The sequence below is a fragment of the Mesoplodon bidens genome, assembly GCF_964165515.1.
Source record: "Mesoplodon bidens genome assembly, chromosome: 18".
NCBI lineage: Eukaryota > Metazoa > Chordata > Mammalia > Artiodactyla > Ziphiidae > Mesoplodon > Mesoplodon bidens.
In genome coordinates this window covers 14,609,499-14,628,919 of record NC_138175.1, presented here as the reverse complement: position 1 = coordinate 14,628,919, position 19,421 = coordinate 14,609,499, and the positions used below count along the sequence as shown (strand labels likewise).

The 19,421-nt window shown below is 38.1% G+C and overlaps 1 protein-coding gene across 1 annotated transcript in view; it reads left to right on the top strand.

Moving 5' to 3' along the window:
* The window catches only part of HYDIN (HYDIN axonemal central pair apparatus protein), a 448,650-nt gene that overhangs the window by 235,617 nt on the left and 193,612 nt on the right, over window positions 1–19,421 (top strand). The window contains exon 20 of the mRNA XM_081216141.1: window positions 18,969–19,207. Within this exon, the coding sequence (XP_081072267.1) occupies window positions 18,969–19,207 (239 nt within the window). The remainder of the gene's footprint in view (window positions 1–18,968; window positions 19,208–19,421) is intronic.

Here is a 19,421-nt window from a genome sequence, read left to right as displayed (position 1 = left end):
TTAGCCTTCTTTCAAATACAAGGAAGCTCTCTTAGCTTGTGACCTTGACCCTTATCCTTTACCTCCTGGAAGATCTTTTTGGTTTCCGTTTTTCTCCCTTGAGCTTCCTTTACTAGAAGGTTATTGTTTCTCTTCCACTTCTGGCCCATATGATGTTTACCTTGGTTTTGAGTACAACTATGCCTGGAAACCAGCATCAAATCAAAAAGACAACCTACTGAATGGGAGAAAATATTTGCAAATGGTAGGATTGATAAGAGATTAATATCCAACATATATAAACAGCTCATACAACTCAACATCAAAAAAAAGCACAATTGAAAAATGGGCTGAAGAACTGAACAGACGTTTTTCCAAAGAGGAAATGCAGATGGCCGACAGGCACATGAAAAGATGCTCAACGTTGCTAATCATCAGGAAAATGCAAATCTAAACCACAAAGAGTTATCACCTCACACCTGTCAGAATTGTTATCATCAGAAAGTCCCAAATAACAAATGCTGGCAAGGATTGGAGAAAAGGGAACCCTTGTACACTGTTGGTGAGACCGTAAACTGGTGCAGCCACTGTGGAAAACAGAATGGAAGTTTTTTTTTTAAAAACTAAAAATAGAACTACCATGTGACCCAGCTATTCCACTCCTGGGTATATCTCTGAAAAAAACATAAACACGAATTCAAAAAAATACACACACCCTGGTGTTCACAGCAGCATTGTTTACAGTTGCCAAGATATGGAAAAAACTATGCCTGGCTTTTCATTTTTCAAAACACTATCTCTTTTTTTCTGTGTGTTAGAGTAAAAGACATGTTTTAAAGCTTAAACTCATTGATCTATTGTCAGTCCTCTTAACTACTTTTTATAGTGCTTTATGTATTATCGGTGAGCACTGACAAAAGGATGATGAAATGTATCTTCAGCTGGCATGAGAAAGAAGAGTTCTTATGTCTTAGCCTTAATTGTGAAAAATCTATAAAATAAATTCACAGTAATAAGGAAATAAGAAGAGAATAACATTCTAGTTTATCATGGTGGGCATCTTTTCTTTCACCACATAAAAGTCATAGCCATTCCAGAAGAGACTGTGCTTTTCCTAAGCCATACCAAGTGAACTCATTCAGTGACAAGAGGATACCAGTGGCAGTGATATCAAGAGACTTCCAGAAGCAAAGGTTTGTACTTGACAGAGAGCTGTAAGCCTCTCACCCCCACCCTCACTTGAGACCTCTTTTACTTTGGCATAGCTAAATGTGAAACTCAAAAGACAGATTCCAATAGGTCATATTGATTATAAACCGCCCTGAGAGAAGGAAAGCTATTGATTGAATGTTATGTAACATGATGGGTCAGCACCTTCCCTGAATTTAGAGCGACAGCTCTACTGATTGAATATGATTAGTTCCAGTATAAGCTAGAGCCAAAATGAAAGGAGATTTGATTTCCTTGTCACTAAAGAGCTAGCCAGAAAATAACAGAAAAATGTCTTGGTTTCCTGCATGCTTTGCAAGCCTTTCCATCTTCATTCTGCCTATTCCAGCTCTTAATTAGCTTTAGCAAATTGTTTATGTTAATTAATTATTATTCAGGCATACAGTTAATACTTGTCACCACAGAGGGAGATTAAGACAAAACTTCCTTCATATGGATCAAATGTGCTTTTTTTTTCAAGTTCTAATTTCCTTCCTCCATAAAAATCTATAACTTCTTCCCCATTACCATCATCATCATCAACCCAACTGCAATGGACTAAATGTTTGTGCCCTGCCCCCCAAATTCATATATTGAAATCCTAACCCCCCAAGTGATGGTATTAGGAGATGAGACCTTTGGGAGGTAATTAAGTCATGAAAGTAGAGTCCTCATGAATGAGATCAGTACCCTCATACAATGAGAAAAATGGTTGTCTGCAACCCAGAAGAGAGCCCGCTCACGCCAGAACCTGATCGTGTTGACACTCTGATCTCAGACTACCATCCACCAGAACTGTGAGAAATGAATTTCTGTTGTTAATAAACCACCCAGTATAGTATTCTGTTATAGCAGCCCACATTGACTAAGACACCAACTCATGTCACTTTTAGGGGATGCCTATCATTGTCATTATCAACTAAAGAATTTATTCTGCCTGTTTGTGCACTGACATTAGACAGTCATCTTCAATAATAAGCTAGTACAAAATGAAATAAACACTTCTATATAATGAGAAAAGACAAGAAGAGATGCATGGTGTAAAAGTTTATTAATGGTATGAAATCCCCAACACACATACGTCAGTATTATATGATGTTGATCAGGGAGCAGATCATATTCTTCCTTAGTCCCATTTCACCTTCCCTGTCTCAAGTAAAAGGAAAGAGACTGGAGAGGCATATATAACATAGTAGAGCTCTCCATAGGATGACACTTGGGGTATTTTTTTAAATGTCAGTTGCGATGAAGTTGTATGCAGCATTGTTTCATGCTTTGGAAGGAAAAAATCCTCCTCTGAGATGTTAGGACATTAAACTGGGGTGTGTCTGGGAGGGGAGGACAACATTATCTGTGTCATACACAGTTATCTTACATATGGTAGTCACTCAACAAAGAGTGGTTAAGTGTGTCAGTGCTGAAGTAGTATTCTGTACTATCGACAGTATAGGTACTGTATTCAAACAGATCTGGAATCAAGCCTTAACTGTGCATGCACTAATTCTGGGCACATTATTTAATCTTTCAGAGCCTTTGGTTCCTTCTCTTTAAATGGAACTAATAATGGCATCTAGAAGATTAAACATGATAATCTATGTAGAAAGTACCTGGTAAAAATTAAGCATTCAGCATTCAATAGATGGTAACTTTGATTATTAATGTTGACAGACAAGAAGATCTAGGTGAAATGGCTTATGGAAAGACTTAAATTTTTAGGACACTGTATCTTAAGATCTTTTATATTTTTCTTAAGTAAGAAAGAAAAAGAAATAAGGCACACTCAGAGAGGCCCCAAGGTTTCAAATTTAACTGATCCATATAGTACAATGCTCTGTCAAATGGGAACTCTAATGCTGCCTTTTTCCTTACTCTTCACTTGTTTCTATAATTTTTGACAGTGAAGCCATCTTATAAAATATAAAACATTTTTATTGATGAATCCATATGTGTTCTTCCACATCAAAGAAAAAAAGTTTATTAGCAAATAACTTACTTTAGAAATTTCAGGCTCATTAGCTTTCTAATTCTTTAGGTCCTTGGGGCTTATTTATTCATGTATTTGTACAAATGCTTCCTGGCACTGTGAAAATCATGCCTATGTGCTCAGAGCAGTCCTATTTCTTTTTATTTAACTATCATCATGACTTGTGTTTGACATGACACTTTTCACTTTTAAATTTTTTTATCTTAAAAATTTATTTTTAAAAATTTTGTAAATTTTTTAATTAAAAAAATTTTTAATCTGTCTTGAGAAGGCAGTAACTTTCAGAAAGAACATTATTGTCCTTGTTCAAAGATACCTCCTTGTAGCCTTAAAAGATTGTTGAAAAAAGAATAGATACATGTAAATGTATAACTGAATCACTTTGCTGTACACCTGAAACTAACACAACATTGTTAATCAACTATGCTCCAATATAAAATAAAAATTTTTTTAAATTGTTGCTACATAATACTTAAGAGCTGTGTAAATTACAGATACCCGCCTCCCTCATACAATCAAAGTCTGCTGGCCTTAAAATTCTGACTTTTTTTCCCCCACAAATGGGAAATTAAGAGGTAGGGCAATTGCTTGACCAACCGGAACTCTCAGCATACCAAGCTCAGACCAAGCCCTTTCAATTCAATATATCATTCTGAACTACTTCCCTCTAAGAACAGGGAGAAAAGCTGGGCAAGATACGAAAAATCATAAGTTTAAGGGAATGACGGAGCAAGCAAAGCCAATGACAACCCAAAAGAAAAAGGAAATTGAGAAATATACGTCCAGCGTTTGTGACTGCTTTTCCTATATGGTACCAGAAGAGGCTGAAAAACTGAAAGGAGCTTTCAGAAAGCTCACTGGTCTAAGAAGATAAACATTGGAGTCAGGTCAGGCTAGAGAGAGAAAAATTGGAGAAGAATGGACTTAGTAAGACTCCCAAACTTTTGGTTAGTTCTAGGAAAAGCTACATTCTGGGAACAAAAGTAAGCTAGTACAGACCATCATTTTAAATCATTTTAATCTCTGCCTATATAAAGGAGTTCCGGGATTGCTAGTTTTCCCCAACATCTTTCCTAGAAGCAAATATATAGTCTCACCAGAGGAAGACAACATTGTTTTAAGCCTCAAAGTATCTCTACAGTTTTCATATACAACGTCAAACAGTTAATTTAAAAATTACCAGGCATACAGGAGACAAATTAATATAAAACTACAATACGCTTAATATACTGAAGGAAATAAAAGGCAAGATTTAAAATTTTGGTAGAGATCTAGAAAGTATAAAAGAGAACAAATGGGAATTGAAGACCTAAAAAATACAATTGAAATTAGGAACTCAATAGATGGGTTTAACTGTGTAATACATACAGATGAAAACTGTGGAAGTGAACCGTCAGATGAAACTACCCAAAATGAAAATGTAGAAGAGTTGGTAAAACAAATGCACAGAGAGAGGGAGAGGAAAAAAGCTATTGTTATCTTCCGTAGAAGCAAATGGATAAGGCTCAAACTGAAAAATTAAGAAGTAGCAGTAGATTACTTACAGATGTGAAGGTAAACACCAAAAGAAAATGCTAAAAATTAAAGGGGTTGCCCTCATTAATGTGCAACAGTGAGAATGAGAATGAGAAGGGTGGGAGAGTGGGTTCAAGAGAAAAGTGTTTTTCACAGTATACCTTCTTAAAAATATTTTTTAATTAATTTTTATTGGAGTATAGTTGCTTTACAATGTTGTGTTAGTTTCTGCTGTACAGCAAAGTGAATCAGTTATACCCACTCTTTTTGAGATTCCCTTCCCGTTTAGGTCACCACAGATCATGGAGAAGAGTTCCCTGTGCTACACAGTAGGTTCTCATTAGTTATCTATTTTTAACGTGGTAGTGTATATATGTCAATCCCAATCTCCCAATTCATCCCACCCCCTCTTCCCCCCGCTTGGTAACCATAAGTTTATTCTCTACATCTGTGACTCTATTTCTGTTTTGCCAATAAGTTCCTCTGTATCATTTTTCTAGATTCCACATATAAGCAATATTATATTTGCTTTTCTCTCTCTGACTTACTTCACTGTGTATGACAATCTCTAGGTCCATCCATGTCTGTGCAAATGGCACTATTTCGTTCCTTTTTATGGCTGAGTAATATTCCATTGTATCTATGTAACACATCTTCTTTATCCGTTCCTCTGTTGATGGACATTTAGGTTGCTTCCATGTCCTGGCTATTGTAAAGAGTGCTGCAGTGAACATCAGGGCACATGCATCCTTTCGAATTATGGTTTTCTCTGGATATATGCCTAGGAGTGGGATTGTTGGGTCATATGGTAGCTCTGTGTTAGTTTTTAAAAGAACATCCATACTGTTCTGCATAGTGGCTGTACCAATTTATATTCCCATCAACAGTGTAGGAGGGTTCCCTTTTCTCCACACCCTTTCCAGCATTTACTGTTTGTAGATTTTTTTTTTTTTTTTTTGCGGTACGTGGGCCTCTCACTGTTGTGGCCTCTCCCGTTGCGGAGCACAGGCCCCGGATGCGCAGGCTCAGCGGCCATGGCTCACGGGCCCAGCTGCTCCGCGGCATATGGGATCCTCCCGGACCGGGGCACGAACCCGTATCCCCTGCATCGGCAGGCGGACTCTCAACCACTGCGCCACCAGGGAGGCCCTGTTTGTAGATTTTTTGATGATGGCCATTCTGACCGGTGTGAGGTGATACCTCATTGTAGTTTTGATTTGCATTTCTCTAATGATTAGTGATGTTGAGCATTCTTTCGTGTGTTTGTTGGCAACCAGTATGTCTTCTTTGGAGAAATGTCTATTCAGGTCTTCTGCACATTTTTGGATTGGGTTGTTTGTTTTTTTGATATTGAGCTGCATGAGCTGCTTGTATATTTTTGAGATTAATCCTTTGTCGGTTGCTTCATTTGAAATATTTTCTCGCATTCTGAGGGTTGCCTTCTTGTTTTGTTTATGACTTCCTTTGCTGCACAAAACTTTTAAGTTTAATTAGATCCCACTTGTTTATTTTTGTTTTTATTTTCATTACTCTAGGAGGTGAGTCAAAAAAGATCTTACTGTGATTTATGTCAAAGGGTGTTCTGCCTATGTTCTCCTCTAATAGTTTTATAGTGTCTGGCCTTACATTTAGGTCTTTGATCTGTTTTGAGTTTATTTTTGTGTATGGTGTTAGGGAGTGTTCTAATTTCATTCTTTTACATGTAGCTGTCCAGTTTCCCCAGCACCACTTACTGAAGAAGCTGTCTTTTCTCCATTGTATATCCTTGCCTCCTTTGTCATAGATTAGGTAACCATAGGTGTGTGGGTTTATATCTGGGCTTTCTATCCTTTTCCATTGATCTATATTTCTGTTTTTGTTCCAGTACCATACTCTCTTGATTACTGTAGCTTTGTAGTATAGTCTGAAGTCTGGTAGCCTGATTCCTCCAGCTCCGTTTTTCTTTCTCAAGATTGCTTTGGCTATTCAGGGTCTTTTGTGTTTCCATACAAATTGTAAAATTTTTTGTTCTAATTCTGTGGAAAATGCCATTTTTAATTTGATAGGGATTGCATTGAATCTGTAGATTGCTTTGGGTAGTATAGTCATTTTCACAATATTGATTCTTCTGATCCAAGAACATGGTATATCTCTCCATCTGTTTGTGTTATCTTTGATTTCTTTCATCAGTATCTTATAGTTTTCTGAGTACAGGTCTTTTCCCTCCTTAGGTAGGTTTATTCCTAGGTATTTTATTCTTTTTGTTGCAGTGGTAAATGGGATTGTTTCCTTAATTTCTCTTTCTGATCTTTCATTGTTAGTGTATAGGAATGCAAGAGATTTCTGTGTATTAATTTTATATCCTGCAACTTTACCAAATTCTCACAATATAACTTTTCTAGAACCATTTAACTTCAGAAATTGTGTATACATTTCACACAAATAAAATTTTAAAATTTAAGTCATGCTTCAGGACAGAGTGTATAAGTATGCTCCCATTTATGCAAGAAAAGTGTATATGCAATAATATAAATACATATATGTCTAATTTTACTTATAAAGTTTCTCTGAAAAGCCAGGCAGAAAACAGCAAACAGTGGCTGCCTCTGGGGATGGTAGCTAGTGATCATGCACAGGCATGAGAGAGAGAGAGAGACTCATTACCCTTGAATCCATTTGAATTTAACACTGTAACGTGTATTATTTATTTTTAAAGAAAAAGCTTCTAAGAAAGGAAGAAACTGGGAATAAATCTGAAGCAAGAGAGCAAACAGTTAAAATTAAATGCTCTCTAAAGAGAAGAGTGATCATATCCTTTTAGAATTAGTTATTTATTCAAGAAATATATGTGTGTCTTCTTGTTACACAAATAACATTTCCTTAACTTCTGTTTATTCTATAAGGATAGAGAGAAAAATCACTGTATGCCACCCTGCAGATAACCACTATAAAATCTTTGGTGTACGTCTTCCAAAACTTTACTGTGTCTGTGTGTCTGACTGTGTATTCCTACCCCCCACCATCAAATAATACTGTTTCATTACCAGCTATTTTCATTCAACAATGTAGTATAGTCAGTTTTGATATGAATTATTAAGGAGTATTCCTGTTCAGATCATTTTCAGTGACTGACTTTATTGCATCATTTGGCTCCACGACAGTTGTTTAACTAACTAATCCCGTACTGCTAGGTGGTTTCCAGTTTTTCACCACTGTAAACAGTGCTCACATCTTAATTGCTGCTCCCATCTTTAACTCTTTCCTTAGACTAAATACCTAGAAATGCAATTGCTGGGTCAAATGGCATGAACATAACTAAGAGTCTTGATACATCTTTTGATATTATCTCTCAGAAAGTTTGTACCAGTTGATATCCTACCCACCCTATCCCCATCAGTGTTAAAGAATGTCACCCTCTCCCTTGCTAATATTTTGTTTGTTTTACAAAACTGGCAGATGAAAAAAAGTGTTGTATCGTTAGTTAAGTTTGTGTTTCTTTGGCTTACTGGTGATGCTGAACATTTTTCATACATTTATTGACCAATAAAAAAATATTTTTGAGCATCTTCCTCATGCCTCGGACTAACTGTGCTAGCTGAAGGGAGAAACATAAAAATGATCTTTCTTCATAAAATCATAAAAATGATCTCTTTCTTCGAAGAGCTTACAGTTTCAAAAAAAGAAATGGATGCAAAAATAACACAGTATTACAGTGTGCTATGTTATATATAAGCACAGAGGAGGAAGTGGCTAATTCTTCCATAAAATTAAAAATGTTCATAGGTAGGCACATTTGAATGGAGACTTGAGGCATAAGGAGGAGAAGGACAGGGAAGTGGGGTGTACATTTCCAGAGAACAGCATGGTTAAGTGCAGTGGTGATGTACAGCACACTCGGCAAGATCTGGTGTGGCTGAAACCGAGGGTGTGTGTGGGAAATTGACAGTGCCTGGGAAGTAAGCCTGGAAAAGTGCATTGGGGCCCTCTAACGAAGGATTTGGAACCAATCCTCCAGACCATAGGTTCTTATCTGGTGTACCAGTCTTGATTGCAGGCTGCCTTTGTTTCAAACAGAAAAGATGACAAACACCCACCATGTTTGGGGGTCCATGAACCCTGGAAACTATATGTAAAGTTTGGGATATGTGTGGTGTGTGTGTGTGTGTGTGTGTGTGTGTGTGTGTACTTGTTCTATGGAGGGGTTCCATAGCTTTCTCAAAGGGGAAAATTATTCAGCACCACTGGTCCAGACATTGGAGAGCCATCCAGAATCTCCAGCAAGAGAGGCATAGGATCAGGCCTTGAAAGAGATTCCTGTCAACTAGACTGGGGAGGGTGCAAGCAGGAAGGAGAACTGGACGTGAAGTTTGGAATGATAACGCTAATAATAACCACCAATTATTGAGTATTTACTTTGTGGTGGACAAAGTACTAGGTGCTTGGCAGCCATTTTATTTCATCTTCAAGGAATACATTTAACAGATGAGAAAACTGAAACCTAGATTTTAAAATGAATACAAAGTCACCTGGCTACAAATGGGCAGAGTCCACAGTTGACCGACAGGTCTCCATGTGACTTTAAAGCCCCCTCTTTTAATCATGACCCTCTCTGCTTCTCTTATAAAGCTCCGGCATCATTTCTTTTGTACTTCATCTCCTAACGTTCAGTTAATTATTTTAAGCAGCAAAGTGACTCACTTCAGGGCAGGGAACCATATGACTACAGATACCATTTAGAGGACAAAAAAGAGAAAGGCCTCAGTGACTGTTCATTGTTCTTGTTCCACAAAGAAATGATCATCTGCTGAGATAATAGTATAAATCCAGAGAAATCCCTTACTCTGCACCGTGGTTCCTGTTGTTATTTGTGTCTTCTCATTCCATGGAAGGAAATTCCTGCAGGTTTCAACTGGCAAGCGAGTCATTTTAGAGAAAAGTGCACAGTGCTGTTTTCTTCAAGCTTCATAGTCATTAGCACTGCAGGTAGGAGGTCTGCCTGAGTGTATTCGCTCTCGTTTACTGTTGAAACGACATGTGCAAACACTTTTGTCTTTTATGGCAAATATTAAGTACATGATAGGGTAATTTATAAAAGCTCTGACTGTTTTACCTTGGGACCTGATCACTGCCCAAGAAGTGTGCTAATGCCCTATTGTCAAATAAAAAGCAAATGTTAGCCTTAGATATGTGTACCCTCATATCTAAGGAGGAGGGTTTAACACTTATCACCAGTGGGCATGGAATTCTGAATTGCAAAAGATCACAATTTTTCCATCCTTTGCACAGTCATATACACATACACATACCAACCTCCTGTATGTGTTGTTCATGGGCGGCTGGAATGACTCAGGCATTTTAGCCCCAATTCATAGAAAAAACAGAGGCAGTTGTTGCTGAAATTTTGGTAGAAGGCTTAGGAAAGCTAATTTTTTTCATCTTTGGAACCCTGTATTAGTTTTCTATTGCTATATAAACAATTACTACAAACTTAGTGGCTTAATACAATACAAATGTATTACCTCAGTTTCCATGGGTCAGAAGTCCAGACATGACTTGGCTGGATCCTGCCTTCAGGATCTCAGAAGACTGAGATCCAGATGCTGACTGAGCTGCATTCCCTTCTGGAGGCTTGACTAGGGAAAGATCCACTTCTAGGCCCCCTCAGGTTTGGCAAAGTTTGTTTTCTCGCAATTGAATAACTGAGGCCCCATTTTCTTGCTAGCTGTCAGCCAGGGACTGCTGTCAGCTGTCAAGCCCCCCACAGTTCCCCACCATGTACCCCTTCCATAGACCCTCATATGCTTGGAATCTCCTCATTAGGAAGAGTCCGATCCCTTCTAAGGGCTCGGTGTTCCGGCATAAGTCAGGAACACTAGGGTAATCTCTCCGTCTGCAAAATCCCCTCACAGCAGCGCCTAGACTAGTGTTTGATTTAATAACTAGGAGAAGATAACTGGACACCAGGAGATGGAGTAGGAGTAGCCATCTTATACTTCTGCGTACTGTAAACCCTTATGAGATGCTTCTCTTCTGGCAGGAGTATTGTATGTTAAATGCTTTCTTAGCATCCATCCTTACTGTCTCCGTTTTGTAATATATTTCAGGGACAAATACTATTGAGCCCATAATTGTGTCATGTGGGACATTTCAGCTCTTGGTAAAATGATGACAATAGCTGTCATTTATGGAGACTTTCTGTGTGCCAGACACTATTCTGAGTTTTATGTGCATCACCTCATTTAACCATCAACTCTATGCAGAAGGTGCAGTCAGTATTGAGCTGCAGGTGGGAAAGCTGACGCTGGACACAGTTAAGTGACATGCCCAATGTCCAACAGCTGGAATGTGGCAGATCTGGGACTCAAACCACAATGTCTCTTTTCCTTTAGAGCCTTCCTTCCTAACCTATCAGTCGTTGTCTTGCTGTATTGTTATTTTGAAAGGGTTACCACATGTTCTCCATAGCTATGATTATCATTCATCCATCCCTCCTTTAGTCAAATTTGCCATCTAATCTAACATAAAATGTCACATAGGCCAAGTCCTCCCTAAAAACAAAGGATACCCCTAAAAGCCAAATACCAAAGAGACACAAGGTGAGAGTGGTTTAGAGCCTGACTTTTGGTAAGGATAGTCCAGTACCTTAGCAGCTGGCATTTTATTTTATTTTTTATTATTATTTTTTTAAATATATATTTATTTGGCTTCACCGGGTCTTAGTTGCAGCACATGGGATCTCCGTTGCCACGTGCGGGATCTTTTTTTTTAGTTGCAGCATGCGAGATCTTTAGTTGCCGCATGTGGGATCTTGTAGTTGTGGCATGTGGGATCTTTAGTTGCAACATACGAACTCTTAGTTGCGGCATGTGGGATCTAGTTCCATGACCAGGGATCGAACCCGGGCCCCCTGCATTGGGAGTGCAGAGTCTTAGCCACTGGACCACCAGGAAAGTCCCAGCAGCTGGCATTTTGATGTGCCTTGTTCTTGGATTCTAGGATGTACTTTGCTGCCTGGTTTTATGCCAAACATTGACTAATAAGCTTCATCAAAAAGAAAACTTACCACTTCAGCCCTGGAGAGCAACTTCAGGTCTTCTTTCCAGAACAGCCAACCCGTGTCAGCAGGAATCAGAATAGAAATAGTACCCATCCATCGAAAACTAATGTCCCTTGACTTGAAATAGCACTTAGGCTGGTGACACCCTCTCTTTATTGTAGACAGAGGGTTGACCTGTGCTACTGGCTAGACGAGGAAAATAAATGGTTAGAACAGGAAAGCTGACATTGACAGTACCCTCTTCTGAAAGGCATTTGTTCTTTGATAAAAGAAGGACAAAAATGGCATTGATTTATGTTTTGATTGTAAGCTGAGCCTCATAAATGAGTAAAACTATGTAGAGTGTTCAAAGGCCATATATTTGGGAAGAAGGGCCAACAGAATGAGATGATCCTGCCTAGAACATTTTTATTTTATCTTCTAGCTGCCCCTCCATTTGTCCTAACAGCAGACAGATAGGAACCCCAGGCCTGCAATTCCCATAGAAGTTGAAATACCAAATTATACTCCTACTCCTGTGTGCTGATAGAGTGAACTCTTCACCTTCCAAAATCGGAGTTGGGGGAACACCTGAGGATGCGGCAGTATTACTGAACCAACAAGGTAGCTATAGCAGAGAGTAGCTATAGCACTTCACCACGCCCGTCCTCCTTTACTCTCGGGCCAGAACAGATGACGTTTCCCAGCCTCCTTTGGAGTTAGGTGGCTGCGTGACTGAGCTCTGGCCAGTGGAAGTGAGCGGAAGTGATGTGTGCCACTTCCAGGCTTGTGCATAAAACCTTGGCCTATGACCCTCCGTTCTCTTATTGGCCAGGCAGATGTCAATGTCCACACTGGCTTAGAAGCCATGAATTAATAAACACGTCGGTATCTGTTTAGCTGGGGCCCTTGGAGGCCTGAACGGAACAGAAGCCCATCCTCACTCCGGCCATCAACTGGAATGCATGTGAGCCAGAAATAAGCTTCTGTTTTATTAAGCCATTGAGTATCAGGGATCTTTCCATTATAGCAGCTGGCATTACTTTATCTAAAATAATAGCCTAAAAAGATTACTGTACGTCTTTCAAAGTCAATCAGGACATTAAAATTTAAATTCTAAAAGACTTGTAGAAATGCAAAAGATTACATCAAATGTTGTGTTTTATTGTTCTATAGGAAATTAAACAAATATCTAACTTAGCAATTGTATTTCAGCATTTTTTTTCTTTCACTGGCTATATAAACCAGTCTCTGTATTCTCCTTGGAACCAGCTTTATTATCTTACTGATTTTTTCATTAAAGAGAGAAATCTTTGACAAAATAAAAGCCTAGAATAAAAAAAAACTGAAAGTAAGACAGATAGTTCTAAGTAAGGAGAAGGGCTAGTTACTCAAGCATGGGAAATCTATTTCCATGTATTACTTTGATTATGTAGGTCAGACTGAAAATGATATGTCAGAGATTCCTATTTACTGTAATAAAAACTCCAGTGAAATGATGCTATAATGACTCACTTAAAAATATCTATAGGAAGTTGTATTTGCATTTATAGCTCTTTAGAACTCACTTTTGTGTTATTTTCTATGGTTAATATGTTAGAGGATATTAGTATTTTCACTTTGGGACTGTGTCTTAGTTCAGGCTGCTCTAACAAAGTACCACTAGGCTGCATCAGGCTGAAGACCGATAACTTCTCACTGTGTCCTCACATGACAGAGAGCAGAGCGGAGGAAGTGAGTCTTTCATGACTCTTAACGAGGATACTAATCCCGTTCATGAGGGCTCCGCCTCATGACCTCATCTAACCCTCATTACCTCCCAAAGGCCTCACCTCCTGGTACCATCACATTGAGGACTGGGTTTCAACATTAATTTGGGAGGAACACAAACATTCCGTTCATAACATTCCATCCTGGCCCCTCCAGATTGATGTCCTTCTCACGTGCAAAATACATTCATTCCATCCCAACAGTCCCAACAGTCTTCACTTATTCCAGTATCAACTCTAGCGTCTCATCTGAATATCAAGTAAATCAGGTATGAGTGAGACTCAAGGTACATTCATCCTGAAGTAAAATTCCTCTCTAGCTGTGAACCTGTGAAACCAAACAAGTTATGTGCTTTGGGAGCTGTTTAGATGAAATGGATATATTTTGCGTATATGAAGGGCATGAATGTGGGGGGGCCTGGGGCAGAATGTCAGGACCTGAATGTTTGTACTCCTCCAAAATTCATACGCTGAAACCCTACCCTCCAATGTGATGGTGTTAGGAGGTGGGGCCTTCGGGACGTAATTAGGATTAGATGAGGTCACAAGGGTAGAGTCCTCACGATGGGGTTAGTGCCCTGCTAAGCGTCAGAAGATAGCTTGCTTCCTCTGCTGTGCTCTCTTCCATGTGAGGATACAAGGAAAAGGCAACAGTCTTCAGTCTGAAAGAGGGCTCTCAGCAGAACTCAACCATGCTGGCACTCTGATCTCAGACTCCGAGCCTCTGGAATTGTGAGAAACAAATCTCTGTAGTTTATAAGCCACCCAGTCAGTCTGCGGTACTTTGTTATAGCAGTCCCAGCTGACTAAGACAGATATTGGTGCTGAGAGTGGGTACTGCTGTAACAGATGCCTACAAATGTGACAGTGGCTTTGGAACTGGGAAATGGGTCGAGGCTATGAGTTTTGTTTTTTGTTTCTAATTTTTTTTTATTAAAGTATAGCTGATTTACAGTATCATGTAAGTTTCAGGTATACAGCACAGCGATTCAGTTATATATATATATATATACATATATATATACACATATATATATATATATATATATATATATATATATATATATTATTCTTTGTCAGGTTCTTTTCCCATGCACGTTATTACATAATGTTGAGTATAGTTCCCTGTGCTATACAGTAGGTCCTTGTTAGTTATCTATTTTTTAAAAATTTTTATTGGAATATAGTTGATTTACAATGTTGTGTTAGTTTCTGCTGTACAGCAAAGTGAATCAGTTACACATGTAAGAGTTTTGAAGTGCATGCCAGAAGAACCCTACATTGCTGTGACTGGGCTATCACAGACTGTTTTTGAAAAGTGGATAAATTAAGATGCAAAGAAGTTATTTCTTTGAACATAAACACGAGCAAAATACAGTGACATTCAATCTTGTAGTTTCTCTTGCCAGTAATAATTGATCTATAGTCCCCCAAATTGAATTTATGAGGATTATTATCTTTTTGTTACTAATATTTTAAGATAAAATTACATACAAATACAGGTTAATGTTCTGGAAAGACAGACTTTGCTTACTGTTTTCTTAATATTTTAGTATTCCACTAGGGCTAATTTACTGTGAGTAGAAAAGTTAGAGAGAAATTTTGGAAAAACAATTTGAGTCATACAAGCATCAACATTTCTTTTGGCAAGTGTCCTCTGAATAGAGATAATTCTCATACAAATATCTATCTCAGCCCTAGTTTAACTAGTGTGGTGTTTACCGTTTAATTGTTTTCTTTTATATCTGTGTCTCTAGAGATGACCCATATAAAAAGGTTATGAATAATAACAGGCCTCTGGACTTAGAGTTAAACCTATAATTTCCATTAATACCAAAATTAAAATAAAATTTCCATATCATCATTCATCTACATCCTCTTTATAAACAATTTATAATCTTGAGAACTGTTCTTCTGTGCTTTGTTTAATTTATTTGAATTTTAAAATGCAATGTATTTATTAGTTCCCATGCAGACTTTCAAACCAGGAGGAAATATAATTAACATTGTGGTCTATGGAATAGAATTTTCCTCAGTTGTGAATTGGGAAATTGGCATTTGAGTTTAAATCTTGATTCTCCTTATTTAAGTGCCTGTGAGCCTGTCCCCAAGAGAGTGACCGTTCAGGGCCCACTGACCAAATCCGGTCTCTGAATCTGCTTTGGGGCCAGACCTGGATTTTGGTGACATTCCAAAACACTGCCATCCTGTGAGATTCTGCCTGGCTGAAATTTCTAACTCTTGCCTGCAAATTGCAACATACATTCTTCTTATTTACAACCATCATCAAGCAGTGCAACTCTATTCCAAACCCAATCTATGCTTGTCAGGAAGTTTCTGATCCACAGCTTTACATTGTACCTAAGCCCTCATAGAGCTACATGTGTTTTTACACTTGCTAGGAGAAATACACCATAGAAACTAAATAGAGGCAGGATAATTCTGGACTGGAGTGCCCTCTCAAATCCAGCCCATAGAGTATATTTTACATTTGTTTTTAAGTTGTTGTTTTCTTCTAGGTGCTTTTCTTTAGAGGGCTTATGCTAAGCTTCCCTACTCAGAAGAGTACAGGGAGCCAAGAAAGATTCACGAGGGAGTGATCAGACTCTTCCTCAATGAAGTGGAGAGTTTGGCTTTGCCTCTCCATTATTATCCTGGAAGTTTTGAAATGATCTCTATATCAATTCTTTTTTCAGCCTTTTCCCAGTGCATTGTTAGTCATCACTAAATATTTTCTATGAATATTTATCCATATAAATATTTCTGAGTAATTTCTTCCTCAAAACAGGACTGTTAGAAATGATTTAAATGATACAGAAATCAAAATAGGGATATGGTGCTTTGTGTTAATTTTGAGATAATTGTTTATATATAAAATTAGAGTAGAATAAATTTGAATTTTATTAAGCAATAGTATAATATAGTTAGGGGGACTTCCCTGGTGGCGCAGTGGTTAAGAATCCGTCTGCCAATGCAGCGGACACGGGTTCAAGCCCTGGTCCGGGAAGATCCCACATGCCGTGGAGCAACTAAGCCCGTGCGCCACAACTACTGAGCCTGTGCTCTAGAGCCCGTGAGCCACAACTACTGAGCCCACATGCTGCAACTACTGAAGCCCTGGATCCTAGAGCCCATGCTCTGCAACAAGAGAAGCCACTGCAATGAGAAGCCCGCATACCGCAACAAAGAGTAGCCCCCGTTCACCGCAACTAGAGAAAGCCCGCGCGCGGCAACGAAGACCCAATGCAGCCAATTAATTAACTCACTAAAATAAATAAATATATATATATATAGTTAGGGATCAGATCACACTACCTGATAATTATGCTCAATTTCACATTTAGACAGAAAAGAAAATGTGTCTGGAAATTTGTCATACAGTCAAAGAATTTCAATATCTTCTGCTCCAGAAATGCACCTTGTTCTTTAGATTTCCCTGAGGCACTTTCACCCCAGCCTCCTTCTGACTTGCATTTTTGTTGTTTACACGGTGGTCTCTCTGAATGTCATTACTATCAGCTTCTTGGGGGCAGGAATGGTGCTTTGGACATTTTTGTGTCTCCCACAACACCTGGACCTTAGAACCATTGAACGTGTATTTGCTATATGTATTGAAAAATCCTAAGAACAATTTGCTTATCAAATTTACAGTTGACTAAGAAGGACTAGAAAAAGTAGCTAATAAGTCGAATGTCATAATCAGAATTTTAAAAAATCTCAAAAGGCTGAAAAATGTATAAAAAGAAAAGTAAATAATAAAACCTGAATTCAAAAACACAAAAAAATGCTGAAATTAATAACATAATAAATGTATTTAACAGTGAATTACACACAGCTGAAGGAAGAATAATGAACTGGAAGATAGCTCAGAGGAAATCATCCAAAATGAAGCACAGGCAGAGAAAGAATGGAAAATGCAGATGAAGGCTGAGACAGAGAGGACACACTAGGAAAGTCATACCCATGTGTAATGGAGTAATACAAGGAAAGGAGAAGGAATGAGGCAGACACAATATCTAAAAACATAATGGCTGAGAATTTTTCAGAAATAAAGATATCAAACCACAGATTCTGGAAGTGTAGCAAATTCCAAGCAGGATATACAAATAAACACATAACTAGAGACATTGTAGTGAACCTGCACTATAATCAATCAAATACAAGGATAAAAATCTTAGAAGCAGCCTGGGAAAATAGATTACCACCAAAGAAACAGAATTTATATTTTTAAATTAAATAAGATGCTTATAGCATGAGTCATTTTTTATTATTTGACACTTTAACCAAACTTTCAACTTATTTTGGAGCCATATGAGGTTTTCTTCTAAAGCTGGTTGTAGAATTTGAAGGGCTGTTGAACAAAAGAGGGAGATTTGATTTATTCTATTTAGCTCCAAGGGAGTGGACCAAATACCAGTGTTTGGAAGGTCAAAAACAAACAAACAAATGTATCTCTATTTAATATAAGGAAGACATATCAAATAGTTTGAGTTATTAAAACCAGGGATAAGTTACCTTAGATGATAAATAAGATCTCTAACATCAAAGGATTTGATTAAAAGGCAGATATATTAATTCATTTAACAAATATTTATTAAGCATCTACTATGTACCAGGCATAGTTATAGATCCTGGGGATGTATCAGTGAACAACAATAACAAAAAAGACAAAAATCCCTTCTTTGGAGAGCTTATATGGTAATGCAAAGAGACAGAAGCATGATAAATCAATCATGCACAATGTCAGAAGATGGTGAATGCTCAGGGGAAAATATAGAGCAGGGTAAAGGGGATCAGGAGTACTGGGGGAAAGGCTTGCAACTTAAAATGTGATGGTCAGAGTAGGCTTCATTGAGAGGTATTGTTTGGTCAGAGACCTTCGGGAGGAAAGAGAGTGAGCTATGAGGATCTAAGCAGTTAAAGGGAACAGGTTGGTGGGAGTCACTTCCAATTCTATAATTTAGTCCTATCACACATTTCAAAATAAGTTTGGAGTTTTAGCAAATGAAATTCTATTGATTATTATGAAATAATAGAAACCAAGATGACTTCCTATATTGTGTTTATTAATGAAAGCTGTTCATCCCTACTATAACATCATGGAAACCTTGCATTTGAAAAACATTTCTTTTAAAACTTCCAAATTCCAGGAAGGATGTTGTACCTTCTGTTGGTATCTCAGAATTTGGAGATTAGAGCAGATAATTAGTGTAAGCTTGTTAGAGAACTGGGCTGTCATCTTAAGAAAGAGATGTAAAGAATCTTCACAGAGCATTCAAAAGTAGAATTGTAGGTTTGCTCTTCAGAATCATATTGCTTTTTGAAGAAAAAAAAAGAAAAGCCAACAAACACCCAGCTGCTTTGATTCAAAAAAATAATGTTTGTCTCTGATGTTGAGTTCTGCAGTGCCAGGCATTTGAAGTATAGAGGGCTTTGACATGTGCAAAATGAAAAGCCAAGAATATCTTCACTGTTAACTTGTAGTCTTGTGTTACAGGCACACAAAACGTCCCTCTGGATGGTTGAACCCAAGGAAGGCACAGTTCCCCCAGAAAGTGATGTTGAACTGACACTGACTGCCAACCTGAACGACATACTGACATTCAAAGACACAGTCATTTTGGACATTGAAAATAGCAACACCTACCGGATACCTGTCCAGGCTTCAGGAATTGGTTCCACCATTGTTTCAGATAAGCCCTTTACACCAGAACTCAATTTGGGAGCACATTTTAGGTAAGGAAATATCATGGACCAAGTTTTATACATATCACATATATCACATATATTCTATAAGCTGAGCATCACTCCTACTTTGGAAAATTATTTTTAAGTAAACAGAACTAGCCTCGTCAGCCCCCTCCCTTCCCTATCTTCACTTTTCCCCCTCCAGATGGGTTCATCAGCCACAAGAAGACATTTCCTAGTCATAATTCGGTTACATTCTCCA